At 51.8% G+C, this 24456-nt stretch overlaps 2 protein-coding genes across 2 annotated transcripts in view; one reads left to right on the forward strand and one right to left on the reverse strand.

Moving 5' to 3' along the window:
- The window catches only part of KLF3 (KLF transcription factor 3), a 35857-nt gene extending 19189 nt beyond the window's left edge, over positions 1-16668 (reverse strand). Inside the window, exons 1-3 of the mRNA XM_056125531.1 lie at positions 16528-16668; positions 16039-16244; positions 1788-1884 (exon numbers count right to left, since the gene is read on the reverse strand). Coding sequence (XP_055981506.1) covers positions 1788-1844 — 57 coding nt within the window. The 5' untranslated portion in view covers positions 1845-1884; positions 16039-16244; positions 16528-16668. The remainder of the gene's footprint in view (positions 1-1787; positions 1885-16038; positions 16245-16527) is intronic.
- LOC130033971 (putative uncharacterized protein FLJ13197) lies at positions 15314-21432 on the forward strand. Its single transcript, XM_056125569.1, has 3 exons — positions 15314-15427; positions 16030-16252; positions 21348-21432. The coding sequence occupies exons 1-3, from the start codon at positions 15314-15316 to the stop codon at positions 21395-21397; spliced, it is 387 nt and encodes a 128-aa protein (XP_055981544.1). The 3' UTR covers positions 21398-21432.
- Positions 21433-24456: the final 3024 nt, after the last annotated feature.

Here is a 24456-nt window from a genome sequence, read left to right on the forward strand (position 1 = left end):
ACACCCTGAAGTCCAAACCTTCCTGGGTCCCATCACCATGGAATCAACTGTGCTACCTACCTGAACTCAGGCCTCAAAGCATCCCCCAGGGTCAGAGGGCAGGCTGAGAAGACAATGAGAAGACTCTCCTCAGCCAGAAACCCTTCAAGGAAGACAGAATTCCACCCTCGCTGTCAAGTTCTTTCCTAGTTTGTCCTCAGTCGTCTCTCAGACACAGCTCCAAAGGGCTGCTACCACTGGTTTCCAGCAGATCCTTTTATTATTTCATTCTTAGCATAAATATGGGGACTGGGGGCACACCCAGTGTGCTCAGAGCTTCCTCCTAGCTCTGGACTCAGGGATCACTCCTGGTGGTGCTCATGTGACCTGATGTAGTGCTAGGGGTGACACCGGGGTTGGTCATATGCAAGACCGGTGCTTTACACCCACCTGTACTATCTCGATTGCTCCGGCCTCTTCCTGCTATATTTAGACTATCAAGATTTCACAAGTCAAAGGACTGAGTAGTTCTTATTTTCCTGGTTTTATTTTTTCCTTGGGCTGTAGCGGCAGCACAGCGGTAGGCATTTGCCTTGCGCGTGGCCCGGCCTGGCCGAGCCAGGTTCGATTCCTCCACCCCTCTCGGAGAGCCCGGCAAGTTACCGAGAGTATCTCACCCACACGGCAAAGCCTGGCAAGCTCCCCGTGACGTATTCGATATGCCAAACACAGTAACAACAAAGTCTCCAGTGGAGACGTTACTGGGCCCGCTCGAGCAAACTGATGAACAAAGGGAGGACAGTGCTACAGTGCTACAGTTTTTTCCTTGGGGCTTGGGAGAAGAGGGGGTTGAGCCTAGGGCCTGCCACATATGAGGCATGCAAATTCCATTGAGCCACACACATCCTTGGCCCCCAGGTTTCTGCTTTATTAGCAGCTTTGCAGTGGAGACACACAATACTCCAGGAGAGACACTAGAATAGCTTCTCTCCAGAATTAAAAATAAACAACCTGAGGCCGGAGAAATAGTATAGCAGGCAGGGCACTCGCCTTGTATACACCCTACCCAGGTCCAATCTCTAACATTTCAGATGGTCCACCCAGGCACTGCCAGGAGTGATTCCTGAGCAGAGACAGGAGTAACCCCTGAGCACCACCGGTGTGCCCCCAAATCAAACAATAAACCTGCACCATTTATTTTTTTTCCTGGTTTTTGGGTCACATCTGTCGAAAATCAGGGGTTACTTCTGGTTCTGTGTTCAGGAATCACTCCTGGCGGCTACACCAACATTTCTAAAAAAAAAAAAACCCACATCTGGCATGGTGATGGGGTGTGAAAGGCATCTCTAAGGCATCACGTCCCTGATGTGGACGTCTTGCCCGAGACGTTCGCTTCGCAACCAGAACAAACATCAGGCACAGGTTTCTAACCCTCCCTCCCCTGCCATATCTCTAGATGCATGTTAATTAAAATGATGATGATAATAATAATAATAATAAAACCAACCCAGTCTGGCCAAACACGTTGGTGACAAAACTAATAAACTTAAGAGCTGGAGCTAAAAAAATGGAGGCACTTCTGTAAACTGGTCTCCGTGATGGACAGGTCTGCCCATGGCCCGTGTGGCCAGTCTGGGCTGTGGCTGAGGGAAAGCAGGGATCTCTGGGCTGAGGAAAGCAAGGATCCCCTGAGACAGGTATGCACAGTCCCGAGGTATCCTGGGACTGTCAGGAGCTCCAAGAAAAGCTCCCCCTAGAAGTGCTAAGGGGCACGGACAGGAAGAGGCGTGCAGTGTCGGGAAACTTACCACCGTGACGGGGTCCATGGCCTCTTGCTTGACGGGCACCGGGTCAAACATGAGCATTCTTTTAGTTGAGCTTTTCTAGGGTGTTCTGGGTTTGCGCCTAGAAAACAAAACCGAGTGACATCTAAATTCCAGCGCACCTTTCCATTTGAACAAGTGAAAAGAAGAACACACAATATTCCTTACCCCTCTCTCCTCTCCCTGGTCCCTGAAAATGGCGGCAATTTGTGCCCCTTACCTACAGAAGAGGTCAGCTTGGGTTCATTCAAGCCAGATACCATGGTCCTAACCAGACGAGCCCCAACATGCATTGCTACCTCAAACACAGACACACCCAGCCGCCGTTTCTGGGACCGTCTATACGGTCCCTTCTGAGATGTGAAGTTTGCAGGAGCTTGCTATACAACCCAACAGAAGTGTTCATTATCTATGACTTCTCCTTCCTGTATATTTGTTCTGAAGAGTCAGGAAAAGACCAGCGAAAAGAAATACCCAGAAGCAACCACTGCTGTATTTTATTCTTCCAAACTTTTTCCAGATGGAATCCCAGCAGCTAAGTGTTTGAGTGGCCACAAAGGCTCACATATGCCTTGTATCACCAAAGGCAGCACCTCTGAGCACCAAACTGCATCTGATGTTTTACTGAGTCACTGCTTCTTTCCCCAGCCATCCTGGTTCCTTCTCATCAGATTCTGAGGGCCACTGTGTCAATGGATTGTTCACTGTATCACCCCTTGTAGGGCATTTCTGTGGCTTCGAAATTCTCACTCTTGGGGCCAAAGCAGGTAGGGCCTTTGCCTTGCACGCAACTGACCCCAGTTTGATCCCTGGCATCCCATATGGTTCCCCCAATCACCACCAGGCATAATTCTTGAGTGCTGAGCCAGGAGTAACCCCTGACCATTGCCGGGTGTGACCCAAAAAGCCAAAATAAATAAATTCTCACTTTTACACATAGAGCCAATCTTTAACAGTTCTACTGTCCCGCACAGCTTTTGTCTGATGAGTTTTTTGAAGGGACGTTATTGGGTGAGAACATACTGTGTTGTAAAGCATGATGTAACATCCAGCAAAGACACTCTATTTACTTCCATCAATAAAGAAGAACCTATTTCCTAACCCTTCTATTAGCAACGAGCATTGCACAGAGCCAGGAGAAAGGCCTGAGCACTGTTTGGTGTGGCCCCAAAGCCAAAACAGAAAATTAAAGGAAGGAAAAGAAAGAAAAGTACTTGGGACTCTCTGTTGGCATCAACTTGCCCAATTATCTTCATTCTGAACTGATACATTTTTTGATACACCTTCCCATCTTCATTTCCATTACTTTAGGGGGTGGGGGTGTCTTCGGCCAACACCCAGTGATACTTGAGGGCTACTTACTCCAGCTCTGTGCTTGGGGACCAAACCATCTCAGCTACATGAAACCCAGGCACCTTAACCTCTGTTCTTGCTCTCCTGTCCTACTATTTACATTTCTTCTTCAGAACAATGCCTATCCTGGTCTTAAACCACCAACACTCACACACATTCCATTCACTGCTTTTTACTTTTTATATAGCAGACTTATCTGTGTGTACACATTCCAATTTCTCATTAGGCGATCTTCAGACTCACGGAAAGGCAACCTTTCTTTATCCTGGTCCTGGTCCTGTTTCTCTTCTCTAGTTCGCCCCCATTTTCCTTTCAGTTCCTTCTGTGGATCACCCTCACTCTCTCCCAATGCCCATCTTCATCAAAGCTTGGGCTTCCTCCCGGGACCCAGCCGAGGGTCACTGCTAGGATCCAGAAACGCAGTCCGGACCCTTCTCAGCTATTTCAGCCCCCACATTAGGTTCCCTCTTGTCCAAAAGGAGTGCCCAGCTCAACCGTTTGGAGAAAGGCAAGGTCCTGGCAGATCACATGGGCTGGGCGGGAAGGAGGACAAACTCCTGATGGAGTGCGACCCGGAAGAGCTGCCCAGGGTGCTGCTTCTCCGTCACCAACTGCGCGGATCCCACCGTGGTGACAGCCAGCCCGGGGCCCGACTTGTGCCAGATGTTAACACGCAATGACCCGAGTGCTACCACGGCGTGCTTGCACTTCCACTGTTCGATGGGAGAAAGCATGTCCTGGGTGTCATGACAACACGTGAACACTACCACGAACTCCACAGAAGGTCCCGACTTCCAATGTTCTATGCCCCTCCATGACAGGGCGTATTATCATCTGGGAACAGCACCAGGCTGCTCCAACCAACGGTTATCACCACTGCCCCCCGCCTCTGCCCACACCCCCACCCTCGATATCCCAGCAAGAACAAACCCCAACAGCCAGTGAAAAATGGATGATTTCATAAGGAAGGATGAAAACCTCTTTTGTATCTTGGATCTATTATTAACCAGTTCCCAGCCCAGCAGCTGTGCAGGACGACCCGGGGCTCTGGACGGCTGCCTGAGTCCGATCTCAGGAACAAAGGAGGTGAGATCTTTGAGGTCCGATAATTTAGCTTTCATCTCCCTGGCTCCCTCAAGCCCGTTACCTGGAGCTGGTCCTTAGCAGAAGACCCTCGCCACTAGCAGGTCTCCCGCGGGAACCAACCTGACGTCAAAGGCAAGCACTCGCAAGAGGGCAGGTGTCTTGCCAACCTCCACTTCCTGTGCGAGATACAGATGACATCTCCCTCCCTGGCCTGTTTCCTACAGCCTTTTGTACATAGTTGTAGGAAAATCAAGTAGGCCTTAAACCCAAACGTTTACCCTTGAATCAGTCTTATCAATGAGCATATCCTCTGTATCCACAGACACCCACACAGGTTAGGGCTAGGCATGTCATTCTCCACAGGGATCATGGTCCTTCCTTCTGGAGCCTTCTCTTGGCTCAGATATCCCCCCCACCCCCGCCCCACGGCTTAACCCTTTCAACCTCCCCCTGTGCCGTTGACAAACCAGTAAGGGCAGCCCCAAGGAATGACCATCGGTCGTAGGCTCTTTGGCCTACCATTTCATGGGCAACTTTTTCTAATGCCCATGGCAAGACTGAATTCAGAAATGAAACACAGGGTTAAGACGTGATCAAAATCACCTTCCTACTGTCCTCTTAATGTCTTTTATCTAAATTTAAGGAAGTGAATGCCTTGCAAAACGTGTAATCCCTGGGGTAGGATGGGGGGGAGGGAAGGGGATTGATATAAAGGAGCCAAAACCCGATTTATTTTTACTAAAATATTGTAAAATCCTAGTGTTACTGGGCTGGAGCAATAGCACAGCAGAAGGGCGTTTGCCTTGCACGCAGTCGGCCCGGCAGAGCCGGGTTCGGTTCCTCCGCCCCTCTCGTAGAGCCCGACAAGCTACCGAGAGTGTCTCGCCTGCACGGCAAAGCCTGGCAAGCTCCCCGTGACGTATTTGATATGCCAGGCACAGTAACAATTGTCACAATGGAGACGTTACTGGGCCCGCTTGAGCAAATCGATGAACAATGGGAGGACCGTGCTAATAATAATAAACCCAGTGTTACTATGAACAGAATCAAACTCATGGCCCATTCGAATGCATTTCTAACAGCATGACACGCGCAAACTGGGAACTTCTCAAATGATTGATTATACTTTCAGTGCTAGTCACAGGATATGGAACGAGAGATGCAGAAGGGCATGCAGAGAAAACAGCACCTCCCAGCTGTTAACAAAGCTTCCTGGGACACACGCAACAGGGTGCACATCTGTGAGCTAATATTTAAGCGATCCGATTTATAATGAAAACTTCAAAACAAGATAGAAAAGCCCACACTAGAAAATCAAATTTAGGAAGAGAATCAAACACATATAAGACATGATCAGGGCTCTGCTCACGAGGCTGCAGAAAACTGAGCTCCACACTCAAGTGCCTGATGGGTCTGAGTTTGCCATCGGCACTTGGCTGCCTTGGGGTTTGGGTAGAAATCAGATGAGTGCAGCATTTCCAATGTGTCTTCCACAGAGCTGGGAAGTAAACACTGGAAAAATCAGGGTCTCTAAACTTAGTGGCTTTTGTTATGCACACTCAGCTCAGGGCTCTGGGGATAGTACCATCATTTAAAAAGAATGCTCAAGAAATTACGAATGCTGCAGAAAACTGATTGCACAACACTGCCAGCAATCTTAAGCGCCACCAGTAGGTGGAGCCCTTACACAGGTATTAGAGCCTTGGCTAATGCCGCGTCTGCCCTCGCCAGGGTCCTCAGACCTGTCAGTGGGTTTTAACTACCGTGGGGAATTCTGTTAATCATTTTATGTGGGTATCGCAGGGATGAGGTGGCCTTAAACATGATGCTACTCTTCCTTTCAACCACTTTCCAATCACGAACAGATTCACATGTACATTGCACATTCCCTACCCCCCCCCCCCCCCAAAAGGCATGTAAGCAACTTGGGAAACAAAATCTGTTTTAGAAAACAGGGGCAACACAGGTCTTAAAATATCTCCCGCGTTAACGAGGTGCCTCAAAGCAAAAATATAAGAACATTATCATTGCCAGAATAATTTTCCATGGATGGAGCAAATGTTCTTCCTCTCCCCTGCCCGAACGCGCTGTCTGGCTGGTCAGTACCATGGAGCTTTCCTCCAAAAGGAAGCAGGTTTCCCTTCAACCTCTCACCACTTAAACTTCTGACTTCTCGAGTGTCAGATTCTTGCCAAAAAGCACAACCGCGTGATCACGTATTAAAAAGCTTGGTGAATCAGCTACAACAGTCTTCCCGCCCTCCCCCCATCATACACAGTCCTCCTGGCCTGCCTGACAATTGCTTTATGGGGGTACAAACGAGCTGCGAGCTTAGAAACACACAGTCCCAGAGGTTAGGTTACCGAACCTCCTTTGAAAGTAGCTTGTCCCGAAGCCAGAGCCATGTTTTATTACAAGAAACCACCTTCTAAAGCGGGGCCCTTCTTGTAAAAGCCCAAGCGAGAAGAGAATGTGGGCAGAGAACCGGGTATCTGAAACTATTTCCTGGGTCTGCAGCTGCGGGGATCTGCCTCTGCCCTGCTCTCTCCACTCATCCCCCTCAGAATCCCCTCTCCATAGACTCCTTTCCGCAGTGCCTCCAAGGAATCCTGCATTCATCCTCCGCCAAACTCCGCCTGACCCTCACAGCAAATCTGTTTCCCAGTGGATTGCAAACAGGTTTAAGGGAGGGGGAAAAAAAACTAGCGCCGCCAAACCAATAAGTGATTCAAAAAGGATGAGGCCTGCGTCTTTTTCCCAAAGTTTACCTGGGGTCGGGGAGTAAGGATGTGAGTAGCTCCTTCCTGGTCAGGTGCAGGACCAGGTAGTAGAAACACTGCATCCCTGAATCCCAAGCTTCCGTTCCCACGGAAGTTTGCTTTCTTGACTTCCAGACCCCAAGTCTTCCAGAGCACAGATTATTGAATGGCCATCACCCAGGCCTGACACACATGCCTGGGACCCAGCGACAGATGGGAGCTGATGCTTCAGCCGGGAGGTTCCGGAAGGGGCAGGCGCCTGACCTACCTGGAGAGGCGTCCTGCGTTCCTAGCACTTGAGTCCCACCTACGGTCGCCGTCTGGAGTTGGCTCCGGAAGAAAACATTCTGCAGGAGGACATCTAAATCTTTGCCCCTCACAAATGAGTTATTTTGCACCAAAAAAAAAAAGTTTTGGAAATGGGAAAGAAGTTAATTATTTAGTTTCAGATTAAATATAATGATCCGGTGAGCAAACAATCCGCCCTCTCTCCTCTCTCTGCTAACAAGCCACCCAATTTTACTTCCCCGCCTCCACCCATCTGCTCCACCCTATGGAGGGCTGCCAAGGCGAGTCCAACTTGTCCAAACAGGACACGGCTTCAGATAAGATTCTGCCCACACCCTGTACTTCGGAAAGACCAAGTGAAGCAATTGATTTTGCATGTAAATAAGGACAGGTGCAAAGGTAACAACCCAGCAAAATCCTTCCAGAGCTCACAGCCAGGGAGGCCCAGAGAAGCAGGCGTTGGGGTGGTAGTGGGGGGCTTGGGTGGGGGGGGGGGACTGGCCAGACAAGACCCCTTCAGGCAAGCTCGAGTTCCATGCCACCTGGGGCTGGGCACAGGCAGCCCTCTCTGGAACCCTCACGCCCCCGCCCGCGCTCCGGGGCGAGGCGTTATATAATCACATGCAGCAGGGCTGCGTGAGGCCTCCTCCCCGCACGCGGTCCTATCGCGGGGCGGCCCACCCCACTCCACCCTTGGGGCCTCCACCCAGTGGGCCCCACCCAGGGAGTGGGAGGCTGGGAGGGGCCGCTGGCTCCAGGAGGCAGCCAGTTCCTGGAAATTCCGGCCTGAGCAGGGATGGTGGAAATCTTCAAAATAACCAGCCTGGAGAACCGTGCGTGGGGCCCTGGTTATTCTGGGGCTCAGAGCCAGGATCGCCCACCACAAGCCAATCTCATAGCCCCCCACCCCTCCTCAGGCTTTCCCGACTGCCTGCTCCCTTCAAACAGGCAACAGCAAGGGGCTTGGGGTACACTGTGAGCAAAATTAACTCCAAGTGTCCCTAAGATCCTGGGGTGACCTCCCCCCAACACCTATTTTTCAGGCCATTTGCCATGGAAGCTTGGGGGTACCTTTTAAGTCTCCCTGGCCAATCTCTCTTTCCATGCCTCCTACTGACCCAGGGCCACTGGGTGTTTTGGGGGTGGGGTTTTCTCCTCCACCGCACCCCTCCCATCCACCCTGATCCCCAAGTCCCCTTCATTTAGCAAACTTGCCCCAAGATGACAAAGGACCCTCCCATGGGCCCCCAGGACTGGGTGGGGGGAGTGTTTCAGGGCTCCAGCCGGGCACCCCCTCCTCCCTCAGCTGTCCCCCTGCTCCAACAAGAACCCTCAGGGCGGCTGCCGGGTCCCCCACGCCCCCACCCCCACGCCTTTGTTCATATTTGGCCCTGATGCTGGGCAACCAGGGTGGAATGCCCCGTCCCCTTCCGGCTTATCTAAATCCTCCTAATTCTTCAAAGCAGTTCAAGGCCCTCCCCACTCGGCCTGCAGCTGACTGCCCTGCCCTGGCCGCCTGCTGAGGCCCTCACCTACTGGCCAGCGTGCTGAGCGGGCTCCCACCTGCAGACCACGCCTGCCCTAGGCCTTCTAGGTGGGGTCCCCCACACACACTCTCCCAAGAAGGCCAGACACAAGGTCGGGCGCTCGGAGCTCTGGGCCCAGGAGAAAGGAGTGTCCACCTTTGAAAGGCACCGGGAATCTCACAGTAACTGGGACGGGGGCTGGGCGGCCTGGCTCTGCGGAACCTGCTAAACCAAAGTGCCGGGGCGGGGGGAATTAAATAAATAAAATAATAAGACTGCTCCGAAAACAGCCTATTGTAGGAGTTTCTCCAGTGATCTTCAGGGTATTGTTTTCAAGGCCATGATCACCCACCCTGAGCCCTTCCTAATGGAGTCAGGGCCTCTGCAGTCTGCCCTGATCCTGGTACTGGAAGCAAAGGCCTGAGGGATGCAGGGACGGCCTGAGGGGCCCAGGGGGCGTCCGTCCTCCAAGACACGGGCAACAGCCCAAGGGTTGTCTGTGTGTGCATTCTGCTGCGACTGGCTATGTCTTTTGGGGCCTAGGAAATGCACACTCCCTGCTCATCGCCCCCTCCCCCTGTGCTCAGACCCCCTGATCTGGGGGTCACTCAATGTTTGGCGACCTTCCACCCTGCCTTCCATCCGTGGGGTGAGAGCCACAGCCCCCGAGCACCAGGCAGCTGCCTCGAGCCGTGTGTCTTCAAGACAGGTGGCCTTGGACCGGCCCCAAAGGCTAAGAGCAGAAGCACTGTGGGCACAAGGCCAACGGGAGGGAGGGGCGCTCAGGCACACCAGCAGGGCACAACCTTAGCAGCAGGGTTGATCCCGGCCCAGCCCATCTCTCAACTGTGCACTAAGACTTGGACCCGAGATCAAAAGACATCTTCCGAGTGCCCGGGTACGGCTATTCTTCCTGGCCCAGGCACCTGCAACTGGTCCATAAAAGCACAGAGGAAAATCCTAACTGCCCCCCAGACCGGCACGGAAATCCTAAGAGCCAATGCGACGATGGAAAGGCCAGGTCCTTGGCCCCCACTTTCAGAAATGGGGGTACGAAAATCCTCCAAATTCAGAGTGGCCTGCTGCCAAGGCCAAAGTATCTGGGTGTGCCGGCTGGCTCAGGGCTCTTCCTGCTCTGCTTGGGAATCTGGACTGTGCATCTACCTTCCAGAGTCTTTGTGCCTGGCTGTGGTCACCCACACTCCCTGTAGGAAAATGTGGGAGCTGAGAAGGAATCCCCCCCCAACCATCCGTGTCTCCACCACCACTCTCCAGTTCCCTGTGGGCAGGTTCTAGTGGGCAATTAAGACTTGCAAATGCCACCTTGGGTTAGATGGCTCAGGGCGGCTCTCGGCTGGCCAGGCCGAGAATAATGAGCGCACGTGATTCCAGATCAGCGCTCATGAGTGGATGCTCAACCCATGCTCGGGAGAGGAATGAATGAATGGACGGCCCCCTAAGACTCGCAGCTCACCTGCTCGGATGGAATGAAGGGCAAGGCCACATCAGAAAGGACCATGCTAAGAAGAACGGCTGGCCAAGCTTGGGGGTCTCATACTCTGGGGGGGGAGGGGAGGTAGACTTAAGAGCGCAGTAGGAGCTGGACAACTTCCCGTGTGCGAGCAGCTTTGGCGGGCATGGCTTGGGATGGCAGAGGGTGTTAAGTGAGAAAGAGAAGAGCGAGCACTTCAGAGAGGAGCCCGGAAGAGGCACTGTGGGTAGCAAGCAGGGGAGATCTAGCCGCGCTCACAGGTCACTCTCTGGGGTTGGGAGCAGGCAAGGAAACCAGTGGCCATTTGGTTGCTGGGGTTCAGACCAGGTCCTGCAGCACTGCGCTGGGTGCAGCCTAGCTCCAAGTCCTCCCTGGTCATCCACCCTCCCCGTCCCTTAGAGACAGGGCCCCTTCTCCTGCTGCCGCCCCCCACGCATAAAGGGTCCTTCTGGGAGGGGGTTCTGAGCAAGCCCTGGCACCCACAGAACCCATGAACTGAAAGGCCAGCAGTTGCCCACATGCTGGCCAGCTCCCCTATTCATGAGAAGGGGGTAGTAATGTGTTAGGCGAGTCAACACAATGTAGCATTTCCAAAAGCACCAGGAACTTGACTAAGAGACTTGACTAGGAGACTCCCACCCTGGATACAAACTATACCAGTAATATGTTTCAGGGAACGGTGAACACACAATTTCTCACTCTTAAGGAAAGGAAGTCGGAGTTCTGGGTCAGAAATGACTGTCTATGCCCGTTTTATTGCTCTTGCATTTCAGGGAACTCCGCTGAGGAGGGGAAGCAGGCTACCCCCCTTAGACAATACTCGCCCTTATCAGGGCAGACTGCTGTCTGGCTTCCTGTCTCGAGCTCTGGCACGACTGTTTTAAGATGAGAAACCAGTCTCCGAAAAGGGACACACACATCAGGCTTGAAAATGCAATGAAAACCACTCGCAATCCTTCTCCAACTCCCTCTGCAATGAATTTGGACTAGGATACCATCCCCATCAGCAACCCAGCGAGCAACTGTTTCACGATTCCAAAGGCTGTTTTAAGTTAGAACCAGTGAGAAATGAAGCCCCAGCTCCAGAATAATGGGATGGCCCCGGACTTCAAAAATGAAGCTGCCTATTTATTTCTGGTAGTGCTTTAGATCACCTTAAGGGGGGTTGGAGGGAGAGGAAGAATACCTCTCATTTTTTATAAAGTGTTTTTTTCTGCAATATTAAAGAAGCAAGCATCTAATGGGAATGTGGAGGGAAAGTGGAACTGAATTAGGAATGATTTTTGTAGGGTAAAGCCATCATTTTTATCTTTTTTGTAATTATAGTAACTATCAGCTGGTATAATTTCCCCAATTGTTCAACATAACCTTTAAAAGTCTGGAAGTTTTTTTTTCCTTATGGGCAACTCCCAGTCTCTCTATTAACCACCTCTCTTCCTCTTCCCACAAACAGGAGGAAACAGTTTAATTTGGGGTGCCCCTGCACCCTAAATGGGGGGGGGGAGCCACTGGGTTGTTAACAAAAAAAGCTTCATTTCGATTACTGATGCATTTTAGCTTCAAGGCCCCAGGTGCAAGTCAACTTGACATTCCAGTTTGCTTCCTCTAAAGGGGGAAAATATGATTGAAACTATCCCAAACGCCTCCTTTTTCAAGAATCAGCAGCTGACATTTGATCCTAGTGTTTTTCTTAATGTCATAATGTCTATTTCCCTTTTATCCATGAAGAATGTGGTGGGAAGTGAAGTTAAAACCAGGGAATTATCAATTTTTGGAAGGACCAGAGCCCATTTGCTGCCTCAGCAATTCTTTTCATTTCACTTGAGAACAGAGACAATGCCATTAGATTGTAAAGAAAATCACAAAGTTAAGAAAAAAAAAAAGGTGCCATCTTTTCTTATCCAACCATTTCTTTAAAACTTTAGTTCTTGAAGGACCAAGGGGCAAGGGAAGACCCTCAAAGACCTCACTGACCAATAATCTATGAAATATTCTTAAAAAATGTGATTTCTAAGCACTTACTGTAAAATAATAGGCAGAGCATTCTTCTGTGTTAAAAGCCTAAGACTTTTAAAATTCCCAAGGCTTCATTAAATGAACGAGTCTGCAGTTCTTTCATTCTTAAGTTTGGAAATTAGGTACAGAATGCAGTTTAAAAAAAAAAAGGAAACAAAAACAAATTGTCCTAATATTTAAATCTTTGTCTTAGAAATGAAATAATCCTGGGATTTCCCCCCCATCTATCCTATGCTTTGCCTCAATAGTTTTCCTAAAGATTTCTTCCTTAAAAACACGAGCAAGATTGAAGTCAGCCCAAGCTGCCAAGGTTGCTCCTTCCCCATCCCAGAGGCCACTCCCGCCACTGTAAAATGGGAAGGAGGAGCGTGGGGGTGGGGCAGAGCATTCGGATAATGCCACCTCCTCTCCTCGGCACTGGAAGGTGGAGCAGGGCCAAACGCCTATCCCTGAGTGAATACCCACCTGCCCTCCAACAAGCATCACCCAAAATCTACAACCTCCGCTTCGGCCAATAGGCAACCCCCCACCTTCCTGCAAAATCACCCTTTGGCAGTGAACAATTATCCAAAGGCAAAAGTATTTATTCACCCATATACACACACTGGAGCAAAGGGTGCATGTAAAAAGGTTAACTGACTTCTCGTTATGACATAACCCTGACATCTTAGGCAATCGTAAGTGTGTAGAGACATGATCACTCCCCCTGGGTGGAGAACAGGAGTGTAGGGGCAGGGACCACGGCCTGGTCTGGGCTACTGATCTACCAGCAAACAGCCTGCAACAGGAAAGAGCACACATATGCCACTTGGAATGTATGACGCAAACCCCAGCCTTGAAACAAAGAACAGGAAACAGCTCTGCTGGCTGAGCTGGAGAGAAAGCACAGAGAAACATTTAGGCGGCCCTCCCTGACCCTATATTCATGAGCAGCTGGAGTTTTTTAAGACAACAACAGGGGGGTGGAGGTGTTTGTTCTATGGGTGTGAATAATAACACCAGCTTTCAAACAGGGGATCTGCCCTATTTACAAATAGGAGCTTCCACACACAGTAAACATCTTAAGTGAACATGGGATTTTATCATATTCGAGCAGCTGAGCCCTTCCTAATGAACACCAGCTTCCCTCTCTCATTCCTTTTGTCTCTCTCTGACACCCCCCCACCCCCCATCCCAAAAGCTGGTCTCTAACCATCATCAAATTCTGGGCTGGGGCTAATGATTACTGTTCAGCCTCAGAGTATCAGGAGTGAAAATGAAGGTTAGAGAACCGCTTTTCAGAATTCTTGGCAAATTCTACCTAATCCCCCAACTGAACCAATTTTCAGCATTCCCTTGTCACACAACTAAATTCTACACCCAGTCCTGGACATCTAGTCGCTTCCAATGTTGGCTGATTTTTTTCCAACTGCTTGGTTATGAGCAGTTGCGCACAGTTGCACATCTGCAGAAATGCACCTTTGGAGAAGGCGTTTCTCTTCCTGACATTCATTTCATCTATTCCAAAACTGCGATACCATCTGTAGAATACAAGTTATCCTAAAATGTTTTCTTATATCTTTACGCATGAAATTCTTTGTGCATTTCCCACACTGCTCTTTATTTCGTTAGCCAGGATTGTCTAACTCAGGTATCCATCATCAGAGATTTTAAAAATTGTGTAGACATAACTACAGATTTGGGGGGGGGGCGGAAGCATCACTGTGCCCATAGCAACCAGAAGACTGGGTTTTAATTTAGAAATTTGCATTGGGGGAAAAAATAAAAGCAGAAAAACAATAGCTTTCTCCAAAGCTATGTTGCTATGTTTTGTAGCTGACAAGTTTCTGTGGTCAAAGTAGCTACTTTTGTTATTCTTGCATTAGGATATTTACACTTACATTCTTCATGCAAACCCAATGTTCTTAAGAATATCTCTCTTGAACTCATCAGTCATACATTAGTTTTTTTTTCTTCTAATGCTGCATCTGCAGTCAACCCCACTGAACTGTAGAAATTGATATATCAGTTTCTCTAAGGATTTTAAATTAATCAAACATCTCATTTCAGGTTTCTGTTAACAGCCTGTCAAGGAATATGCTCCATTCTGGAAGCCAGAAATAACTCATTTGTCCACTCCTTAAGAAAAAATTTAAAAATACCACTAACTTGCAAAATTGGGAAGATATGCCTGCAATCATTGGTCCCCACCTCCCCAAAAGCAAGTCTTCCCTCGGGTTAGGCAGATTATCATCCAGATGGATTTCCCTCATAAAAATGCTCCTTAAAAGATAAAAACACTCAGAAAAGGACAGCACAAAATTGCTCTGTGGAAAACCCTGTAACGAGCAACTGTCTTCTTGATCTTGATCTTGCTTCACAAATAAGATCCTAAACCTAAATGAATCAGAATACTTCATATTTTCCCCATATCCCACACTCCTGAGAATAAAAATCAATCTATTTACAGTGCCTCAGATGATACTAATCAAAAAACAAAACAAAAACAACCCACATTGAGTTGGTCAAAAAATCCAGTGTAAAGTGTTTATTTTTAGAGATATACAAGCAGGTGAGCATTATGTTCAATTTCCGTTTCGCCTGACTTTTTTTTCCCAAGACAAGTCTCATTCAATACAGGTTCATCGGGGATTATTGCACATTGTAAGAGTCAAAGGCGGGTGGGGGAAACGGCGTTCTTCTGTTATCTGCCAAAGGAACAGGGCAGTTCCTGGCATTATCTGCCATCTCCAAGAAAGCCACTCTGGAAATGTTAGGTAAGTCCGTCCCCAGGGTGCGGGATCTGCCCCTCGGTCCCCATCCGGCTCCGGTCCCTAACGCTGCAGGCATCGCCTAGGGCGCTCTCCGCCTCCCAGCCAGGCTGCAATCCAGACACTGCGGCAGGTTCTCTCCGTGCCCCGGGGAGGGCGGCCCTCCCACCCGGCCCGCTCCCTCGTCCTGCCCCCGAGGATGCAGGCGCCCCGGCCGGCTCCCGGGCTTCCAGGGCCCACAATGGGATGTGGCCTCCAGCCCCCCCAGCGCCCCGAGTTTTTCTTCCCAAGAGGGCCGGGGAGAGGAGCTGCTCCAAGTTTGCTCCGGCGGCGGCGGCGGTGGCGGCGGCGGCGGGTGAGCGGCTGCGCGCCCCGTCCGAGGGGGGCGGCCGGGGGGCGCGGGCGAGGAGGGCGGGGAGCTGGGGGGCCTGCAAGGGGGAGGAGCTGGAGCGCGCGGCCTCCGCGCTACCTTTTCTCCAAACAACGTTTGCCACACGCGGAGAGCACCAGAGATTTCTGGGGCTTTGGAGGGAATCGCGGGCGGGCGGGCGGAGGCCGGGGGACCACACAGGTGAGCCCCCCGCCCGCAGCCTGGCTGGGGTCGCGGGGTGAAGGGGGGGCGCCGCCGGCCTCGCACCCCCGCCCCCACCCCCCACGCCGGATCCGTACAGTGCTTCCCCGAACCTCACACTTTTCCAGCCGCTGAACCCCGGGGGGCTTGGGGGGGGTGAGCACCTCCTGCCACCTCCCTCTCCGCCCCCCCCCCCCCGCCGCCAGGAGCTGTTGCACCTTACCAATCCCAGCAGGCGACCCCCAAGCCCCCCCCGTGCTGCACCCCCAACTCATCCACTGCGCACCCACACCCACACAGCCCCCACGTTGGCCAAGGGAGACCAGGACGGGCCGCCGGGGCGGGGGCGCGGGCGGGCGCGCGCGCGCGCGGGGGGCGCGGGCGAGGGGACTTACTTTGGGGGCGCGGGCTGGGCGCTGCAGGCCGCGGTGTCAGCGGCAGCGGCGGCGGCTCCGGCGGCGGCGGCTCGGGCGGGCGCTCCCTGGCGCTCCGGCTCCGCGGGGCCCCGGCGCGGCTCCTGGCTCCCCTCTGGCTCCTTGGCACTAACTCCGGGCAGTCACATGACGCCGGCGCCGCTCGCGCTCTGCGAAGCCTCCCGGGGCTGGCGGGGTAAGTAGAGGCTGGGACCCGGGGTGGGAGGGTCAGGGAGGGGAGAGGGGAGCCGCGGCGGCCGCCCGGGCTGGGCGGGGTCCCCACCCACTTGGGTGGAGGCAGCCGCCGGAGGGGTCGGGCCGAGTCACTGGCGCAAACACGCACCCCGCCCTGCGCCCTTCCCCCGCCGCCCCCGCCTCCCGCGCCGCCCCCGCGCGCCCCGCCCGGCACCGGGGCCGGCCTGACAGACACTCATTATTCCCCGGAGCCGGGCGCCGCCCCGCCGGCCCGACCTGTCCCGCGAGGCGCTGGCGAGGCCCGTGGGGCTGGGCGTGCGCGCCGCCCCGCCCGCCCGCGCCCTCCGCCCCAGCCCGGGGGGGAAGGAAGGGCGGCGCTGCCCCCTCCGGGCGTCACCGGGGCCGCGGCCCGCCGCGCCGCTTCCAAAACACACAGCCGGGCGCGCCGGGGCGGGGGGCGGGGGGCGGGGGCCGGCCCGGGCGGGAAGGGCGGGCCCGGGCGCGGCGCAGCGGGGCTGGGCTGGGCCGGGCCGGGCCGGGCCCCCGCGGCCCCTGCTGGGCCCGGCGCGGCCAAGTCTCTTAAAGAAAACGCCGAAAAAGAAAAGGGGGGCGGGGGAAGGCAGCGCGGGGGTGGGCGGGGGCGGGCGCGCAGGAGCGGCGCGCGCGGGGTGCACGCGGAGGGCAGAGGGGAGGGCGGCGGGGAGGGCTCCCACCCGCCCAGGGTCCCGAGTTTCCAAGGTCATTCGACATCCTGTTTGCAGCGCGCTCTTTCTTTGTGCCCCAGGGCGCCGGGTCCACCTCCTGGCCCGGCTGACCGAGGGGCGGGGGTGGGCTAGGGAAACGTCCCCGCTGGCCACGCCAGACTTTGCAGTTGGAAGGCCAGAGGACGCTGCCGCCCACCCCACCCCCAAAGCAAACTTCCCACGGGCCCGGCCTGCCCCCGGAGGGGGGAAAAAAATTAAAAAGGCGGTGGGGACAACCCACACCCCACACCCCACCCCACCCCACCCCCCCCGCGCGCCCGCGGCTCAGCCCAGCCGCGCTGCAAACTTGGCAAACTCGGGGTCGATCCCTTCCTCCCGGGTGGGTGGGAGAAGTCGGGGCAAGCCGAGGAGGGCTCCGTTGGCCCGGTGACCTTTGCATTTCGTGTCGCTTCCCCGGCGCCGCCGAGCGCCAGCGTGCTGCGTGGCCTGCACCGCGCCGCGCCGCGACACCGGCGGCGGAAACGCGCTGGCCCGGGCAGCAGCGGCGACAGCGCGGTCCCCGGGTACGAACGCGTCCCGAGTTTCTTTTAAAACAGTGCTAAGGTCATCAGGAGCGCAATAAAGAGAATCGAGAAGAAATTGGTTCAGTTGTTTCCGCAGTTTTATTTATTTATTTTTTTACACACACCCATACAAAACGCACAGGCTTCTCCAGTCGCGGGCTTGGTCCTGCTCCAGAATGTTTTTACGAGCCCTTTTCAGTTCACCGTTCTCGCTTCACTTCGATGCTTCATGCGGGCAAGGTCCAACTTCAAACGCAGCGATAGCGTGTATTCCCAGATCTGTCACGAAGCTCAGGGCATTAGAAAATTAGTGCAGCGTAACCCCAAGCAGTGAAGTTGTATGTTGTAAAAAAAAAAAAAAGACACGCCCATAGTAGGAAAAAAAAAAGCAACACACCCAGATGGACACCAGTTCTTGTGCCAACGATGCTGTCCCCTGCGATTACATATAAAAGGTGGGTTTTTTTATGCCTAAAAGCCACATGTGGGGTGGAGTGATAGTACAGCGGGTTGGGCGTTTGCCTTGCACACAGCCAACCCTCCCTGGCATCCCATAAGGTCCCCTCCTCCCCCTTCCTCTCCCTCCACGCCAGCTCCAGCTCGCCAGGAGTGATTCCCAGGAGTGATTCCCGGGCTCAGGGACAGGAGCATCGTCAGGTTTAAACCGCCCTCCCCTCACCAAACAAACAAAAACCACATGCAAGGGGGGGGGGGGGGGAAACAAGTTAAATGTGTGCCAACTGCCACTTGCAATTCATTGATCACTGACCTCCTTAAAGCTTAGTGATGACTGATGGAATTGTTTGTATTTCAGTGCTCAGTCTCCTGGTCCTAGTTGCTCCAAAAATACAGACTTGACTCCCAAAGAATGAGGAAAACTTGAAGCTCATAACCACGGGGTGAGGGAAGGTGGGGGGAAATATGGTTCACATGGGTGTGGCCCCAAAAGAGAAGAGAGAACTAGGTCTGTGTGAGGGAAAGTGTGAGCCAAGAGAAGCAGGGAGTGGTTTTGATAGGAAAGGTGGGGGAGGGAGAAGAATCTTAAAATGGGTTAATTAATGAAAACACTGTTCAGTGCCCTGTGGGAGGCTGCTCCAACAACTTGCCCCTCAAGGAACCCACCCAGGGAAGGACACCGCCATTTGTCCAGGTGCCTAAACCAGCCGGACCTGAAGTTCTCCTCTCCTCCCTCTCCATCGCTGGTGGTTGCCCTGGATGCAGGGGACCAACCCCTGACCACGCCCTCCAAACCCCCAAATCTCCTCCCTTCTGCCAGGTCCTGGGCCATTCCACAGCTCCAGCCTATTACCACAGTGAGAGAGAGAGAGAGGGAGAGAGAGAGAGAGAGAGAGAGACCGAGACACCTGGCCTGCTGGAAGTGAAGAACATGCTTCTCCGCAGGGCCAACCTGAGCTGGTCCCTTCCTTCCATGGCGTCCCCTCAGACACAGTCCAGGATTTTAGCGCTGTATGTAGTCTCCCTGCCTGTCCTTACACTCGTCCCTCCCTTCCTGCCCTCTCCCTCCTGCTGGCCTCTCCTCTTCTCTCTCCACACTCCTGACCCTTTGCATGGCCCCCTAGTTTTTCTTCCCCAGGGCTCCACATTCATGGCCCCAAGTTGCTTTCATTTCTCCACTTCACTGAAAGGGTATTTTCTCTAATACATCTTTTCTTATCACCTTCCCTCTTGACACCTTTGGAGGTGTGGGGTATCACTTTTGCTTTTGGGTTGTTTTTTTTTTTTTTTCATTTCTCTGGTTTTAAGGGCAAGGGTTTGAGATGCCACCCAACAGTGCTCAGGGCTTACTCCTGGTGGGGTTCAGGGGCCATATGGGATACTGGGGATCAAACCGAGGTCAGCCATATATATAGGGCAAGTGCCCTGCCTGCTGTATTAACTCTCCAACCCTGTCCTTACAGATGCTCTCACCATACCGGTGCTTAAACTCTGCCAATCCTTGATTCTTTGGGGGGAGGGGGGGAAATCACACCAGTCATGCTTACGATCTATTCCTGGCTCTGTGCTCTGGGGACTGTATGAGAGTCCAGCTGCACGACTGAGACAGCCAATGTGCAAGATAAGAGCCTTTAACCCCTGTACCATCTCTCCAGCCTATAGATTCTGTCTCAGGATCGACTCATCCTTTCTCGGGGACTGAAACAGAAATACAGGGAGGGCAGGCACCTTGTCATATTCCCAGGACCCAGACACGCAGACAGTGTTCCTCACCATGGCGCAGGAGCCTTTCTGCTGGGTCACATCCCTGGGGGTTGGGGAGGAGCAGAGTGTATAACTGGAAGGACACCCCCTGTCCCTTTCTCTGGTCCCAGCTGAAGAACCTTTGCTACTGGCCACCAGTCTTAAGACTCTCTTGCCAAGGAGTGGTTGGAGCATAGGTGTGACCTAGTTCTGGCCAGGGGACATGACGAGGAGCATGCTGTGGTTTGTGGGAAACATTTTTCTTTGTGATGAAAGGACATTCTTCCCAAAGATAAACTCAGACCTGCTTTGGACACCTGGTAGGTGAGGATGTGATGGCTGGTGCTATGGCATCCATCGTGTAATCATGAGAAGAAAGCCCAGAACTCGGTTCCATAGGGATGACTTTTTGCATCCTTGGTTTCTAGCTGAGTGTTAACCTCCCAGTTCACACAGTCGGGAAAACCCCTCCTTTGCCTCTCATTGCCTCATCTTCCTTCTTTACTCTCTTCTTTTTAGGGCTCAGCATCTAAAGAAGTGAAACCATGTTTGTTTCTTGCTTGACTTTGCTCCTCTCTTTCCCCCACGAGAACCTGAGACCCAAGAGGGCAGCCCATGACCTGGCCAGCCTTTCCCGCTGTGCTCTAGAGCAGTGCCTGGCAGCTGTGTCGTGCTGCTCGAGTATTTGGGGAGGGATGGATGGATGGATGGCAACCAGAGTAATAACACTCTGTGAAGGTGGATTCAAGAGCTCCAGGTCACAAGCCACTACCAACTTGCATTTTCTTTTTTGTCATTTTCAGTGGTTTTCAACCCCACCCCATTCCTTTGCTGGTGTGCAGGTGTGAAAAGGTTGAAACCACTGTTACGGTGTCAGAGAGACCATACGGGAATGAGGTGTTTGCCTTGCCGTGGATTGCTCCCATTTCCACCCCTGGCATCCCTTATGGGCCCCTAAGCACTTCCAAGAGTGATACCTGAGCACAGCAGGAGTAAGCCCTGAGCACCTCTGGGTGTAGCCCCAATCCTCTGTACCTCTCTTCCCCCTTCCTCCCCCTCCCCCCACCCCCCACCCAAAAGCCACTGGCTAATGTTCCAATTAATCCCATGTCAAGCTCTCACTTTTTCTTCACTTTCCCTCCCTTACCATCTACTCCCCTCCACTCTCCTCACCTCTTTTTTTCTGTTTTGGGGTCATACCTGGTAGCAGTGTTGGGCTTGCTATTTGCACTGCTCTCAAGGGTCACTTCTGGTGGGGCTTGGGGCTTGGGAGCCATATGGGGTGCTGGGGATCAAACTTAGGACAGGCACACGCAAGCAACTGTTTTACCTGCTGTGTTATCTCACTGGCCCATCTCTCTTTGGGGGCGAAGTGGTCCTTGGGGTCTAGGGAACACTCCTGGTGATTCTCGGCCAGTGGGCTGGAGATTCAGTGCAAGGGTCCAAGGATGCTTGGACCCTTCAATGCTGGGGACCACGAGAGGCACCATAGTGGTACTTGGGGGTCAGGAGGACTATATCCACGCAGTGATGCTTTGGGGAGGCATGTGTTATCATGTCAGACCTGGGACTCCTTTTCTGATACACATATACAGATGCCTGAGATTCTTCCTTCTTCACTTTCTTTCAGAGCACTACCATTCTGCACCCAGGAAGTTTTCTACTGGGCAGGAGAAGTGAAGCAAAGAGTTACAAAGGCAGGGAAGTGTCGTCATGAGCTTTTGAAAGGATGAGCAATCTGTTAGCTGTACCTTAGAGGATCCATATGGCTTTCCCCCACTTTTCTAGCTTTATTGAGATATTGAAGTAGGTAAGTAATATATAAGTGAACATGTAAAGTTTTACATCTAAATTTTGTTTCATTTTTTGGGGGAGGGGGCTACACCCGGCAGTGCTCAGGGGTTACTCCTGGCTCTGTGCTCAGGGCTGGGTTCCTGGCAGACTCCTCACAGCCGTGGGGGACCATGTGAGATGCCGAGAATCAAAACCAGGTCAAGTCAAGCACTCTACCTGCTGTGCTCTTTTTCCAGTCCCTAAAATTATAGATAAGGCTGTGTCCTGTGCACCTGCACAGTCCGGCCAGCCCGGGTCAGCCTGAGCTGCGGATGGACGCCGCGATGTTCACCCGGTTTGGGGGGTCGCGGTATGCCCAACTGGCTACCGGGGATGTGGGGCGCCTTGAGTGCCATGGGGCTGGTGTGGACCACCGATTGGCGTCTGACTCTCGAGTGGGTCCCTTACGTCAACGGCAAATTCAAGACAGTTAAGAACATGGTTGTCCACGCACCTCCGTCCCAATACTGTGTCTGGCCGAGCGCTCAGTCAGGCTGGAAATGGCCACTTGAACAAACACCCCCTTAAAGCTCCCTCTGAAACCTGAAAAAAAAAAGAAAATTATATAAAAGTTTAAGGTTTATAAACAGTGATTAGATGCACATATACTTTGTAAAATAATGACCATAGTAGGGTTAGTTTAATACCTCCATCAAATTGTTTTTTCTATTTTTTATTTTTGGGTCTACCCTGTGTAGTGCTCAGGACTTATTCCTGGCTCTGCACTCATAGATCACTACTGGCCAGGAATTAAACCCGAATCATTTTGCATGCAAGGCAAGCACCTTTTTTGCTGTTCTTTCTTTTCTTTTCTTTTCTTTTCTTTTCTTTTCTTTTCTTTTCTTTCTTTCTCTCTATTTCTTTCTCTTTCTTGTTTTGAAAACATTTATGATCCATTCTCTTAACTTTTCAAGTATCTAGCCCATTATTGTTATTATATTCACCCAAGGAATCCTATCTAATATGCCTCTTGCTATACATTAGAATCCCAGATCTAATGTGTCCCATAGCTAGAAGTCTATACCTTTTAACTGATAATTCCCAATACTCCCAGCCCCTAGAAGCCAGCCAGCATCCTTTTATATTTCTGTGAGTTCAGATTACTTCGATTCCTCATGCACTCGTACAATATCTAAAGTCTTTTTTTCTGACTTATTTACTTAAAATCCTCTGCCCCTCTTGGAGAGCCTGGTAAGCTACTGAAAGTATCTCGCTCTCACGGCAAAGCCTGGCATGCTACCCGTGACATGTTTGATATGCCAAACACAGTATGACAAACAAGTCTCACAATGTTACTGGGCCTGCTCAAGCAAATAGATGAACAATGGGAGGACAGTGACAGTGATAATAATTTACTTACAATAATGCCACCACAATCCAGCTATATGAAGCTTCTCCCCACCCAAATTTTCATTTTTTGTGGCTAAATAATATTCCTCTATATGTGTGTGTGTGTGAGAGAGAGAGAGAGAGAGAGACAGACAGACAGACAGACAGCAGGCAAGCAGACAGGCAGATGCTTTCTTTACCCAGGAACTGATGGACACTTAAGTTTCTCTGTCTTGACTATGATAAAGAACACTGTAATGGGTGTGGGAGAGATAGTACAGGAGGTAATGTACTTGCTTGGCATGCAACTGAATCAGCTTCCACCCTGGTCCAATTCCCAGCAATGCATATGGTCCCCTAAGCACTGCCAGGGGTCACCTCTGAGCACAAAGCCAGGAATAGTCTCTGAGCACTGCTGAATATGGCCCAAACCCTTCCCCTCAAAAAAAAAAATCTAAAAAACCCCAAAACCTTGCAATGGGCATGCCAGTGTAGTTCTCTTTGAAATGATGACTTCATTTCCTTAGGAGAAATACCTAGAAGAGGAATTGCTGAATAATAAAGCAATTGTGGGGTTTTTTTTTCCGGGGTGGGGATGTCACATGCAGTGATGCTTAGGGCTGACTCCTGGTTCAGTGCTCAGGAAACACTCCTGGCAGAGTTTGAAGGTTCATATGGGATGCCAGGGATAGAACCCAGGTTGGCTGCTTGCAAGGCAAGTGTTCTACCTGCTGTAATATCACTCTAGCCCTCAAGAGTTCTAATTTTTATTTCCTTTTATTTTTTCTAATTTTTATTTCTTCAGGAAATCCATATAGTTTCCTTAGTGGCCCCCTAATTCACACTCCATCAACAGTTCCCTTTTCTCTTCATCCTTGACAACACTCCCTCTTATCTTTTGGGTAGTAGCTAATCCCTTTGGATAACAGCCCATCTAATAGGTGAGAGGTGACACCTCCCTCATTGTGGTTTTGATTTTCATTTCCCTATTGGTGGGTGGTGTTGAGTATCTTTTCAGGTACCTGTTGACCATTAGGATGTCCTCTTGGGGAGAAATGTTGTTTATTTAGATCTTCTGCCCCTTTTTTGAAATCAGATTCTTTGTTTTCTCGATATTGTGTTGAGTTCTTTATCTATTTTGGATATTAACCCTTGATCAGATGGCTGTTTTGCAAATATTTTCTCCCATTGTCTTTTTATCTTAGTGGTGGTTTCCTTTGCTGTACAAAAGTTTTGTTTCTTAAATATGAGATTAATACCCAAGAATAGCTGAGATCAGCATCAGGAGGATTACTCCATAGCTTAGTGGCCAGCCGAGCATTCTAGAGGAAAGGGCAGCTCAGATAGAGAAGGGAACACCAAATAAAGGGTGTTTGGAGGATCCTCCCAGGAGGGGATATGCATGTCGAAAGTAGACTATGGACTGAACATGTTTGCCACTCAACGCCTCTTTTGCAGACCACAACACCCAAAAGGAGAGAGAGAACACAGGGGATTGCCCTGCCACAGAGGCAGGGGGGGATGGGGGGATGGGGGTGGGAGGGATATTATCCATGGTGGTGGAAAATGGGCACTGG

This window comes from Sorex fumeus, unplaced genomic scaffold (assembly GCF_029834395.1).
Source record: "Sorex fumeus unplaced genomic scaffold, SorFum_2.1 ptg000055l, whole genome shotgun sequence".
In the NCBI taxonomy this organism is placed as follows: Eukaryota; Metazoa; Chordata; class Mammalia; order Eulipotyphla; family Soricidae; genus Sorex; species Sorex fumeus.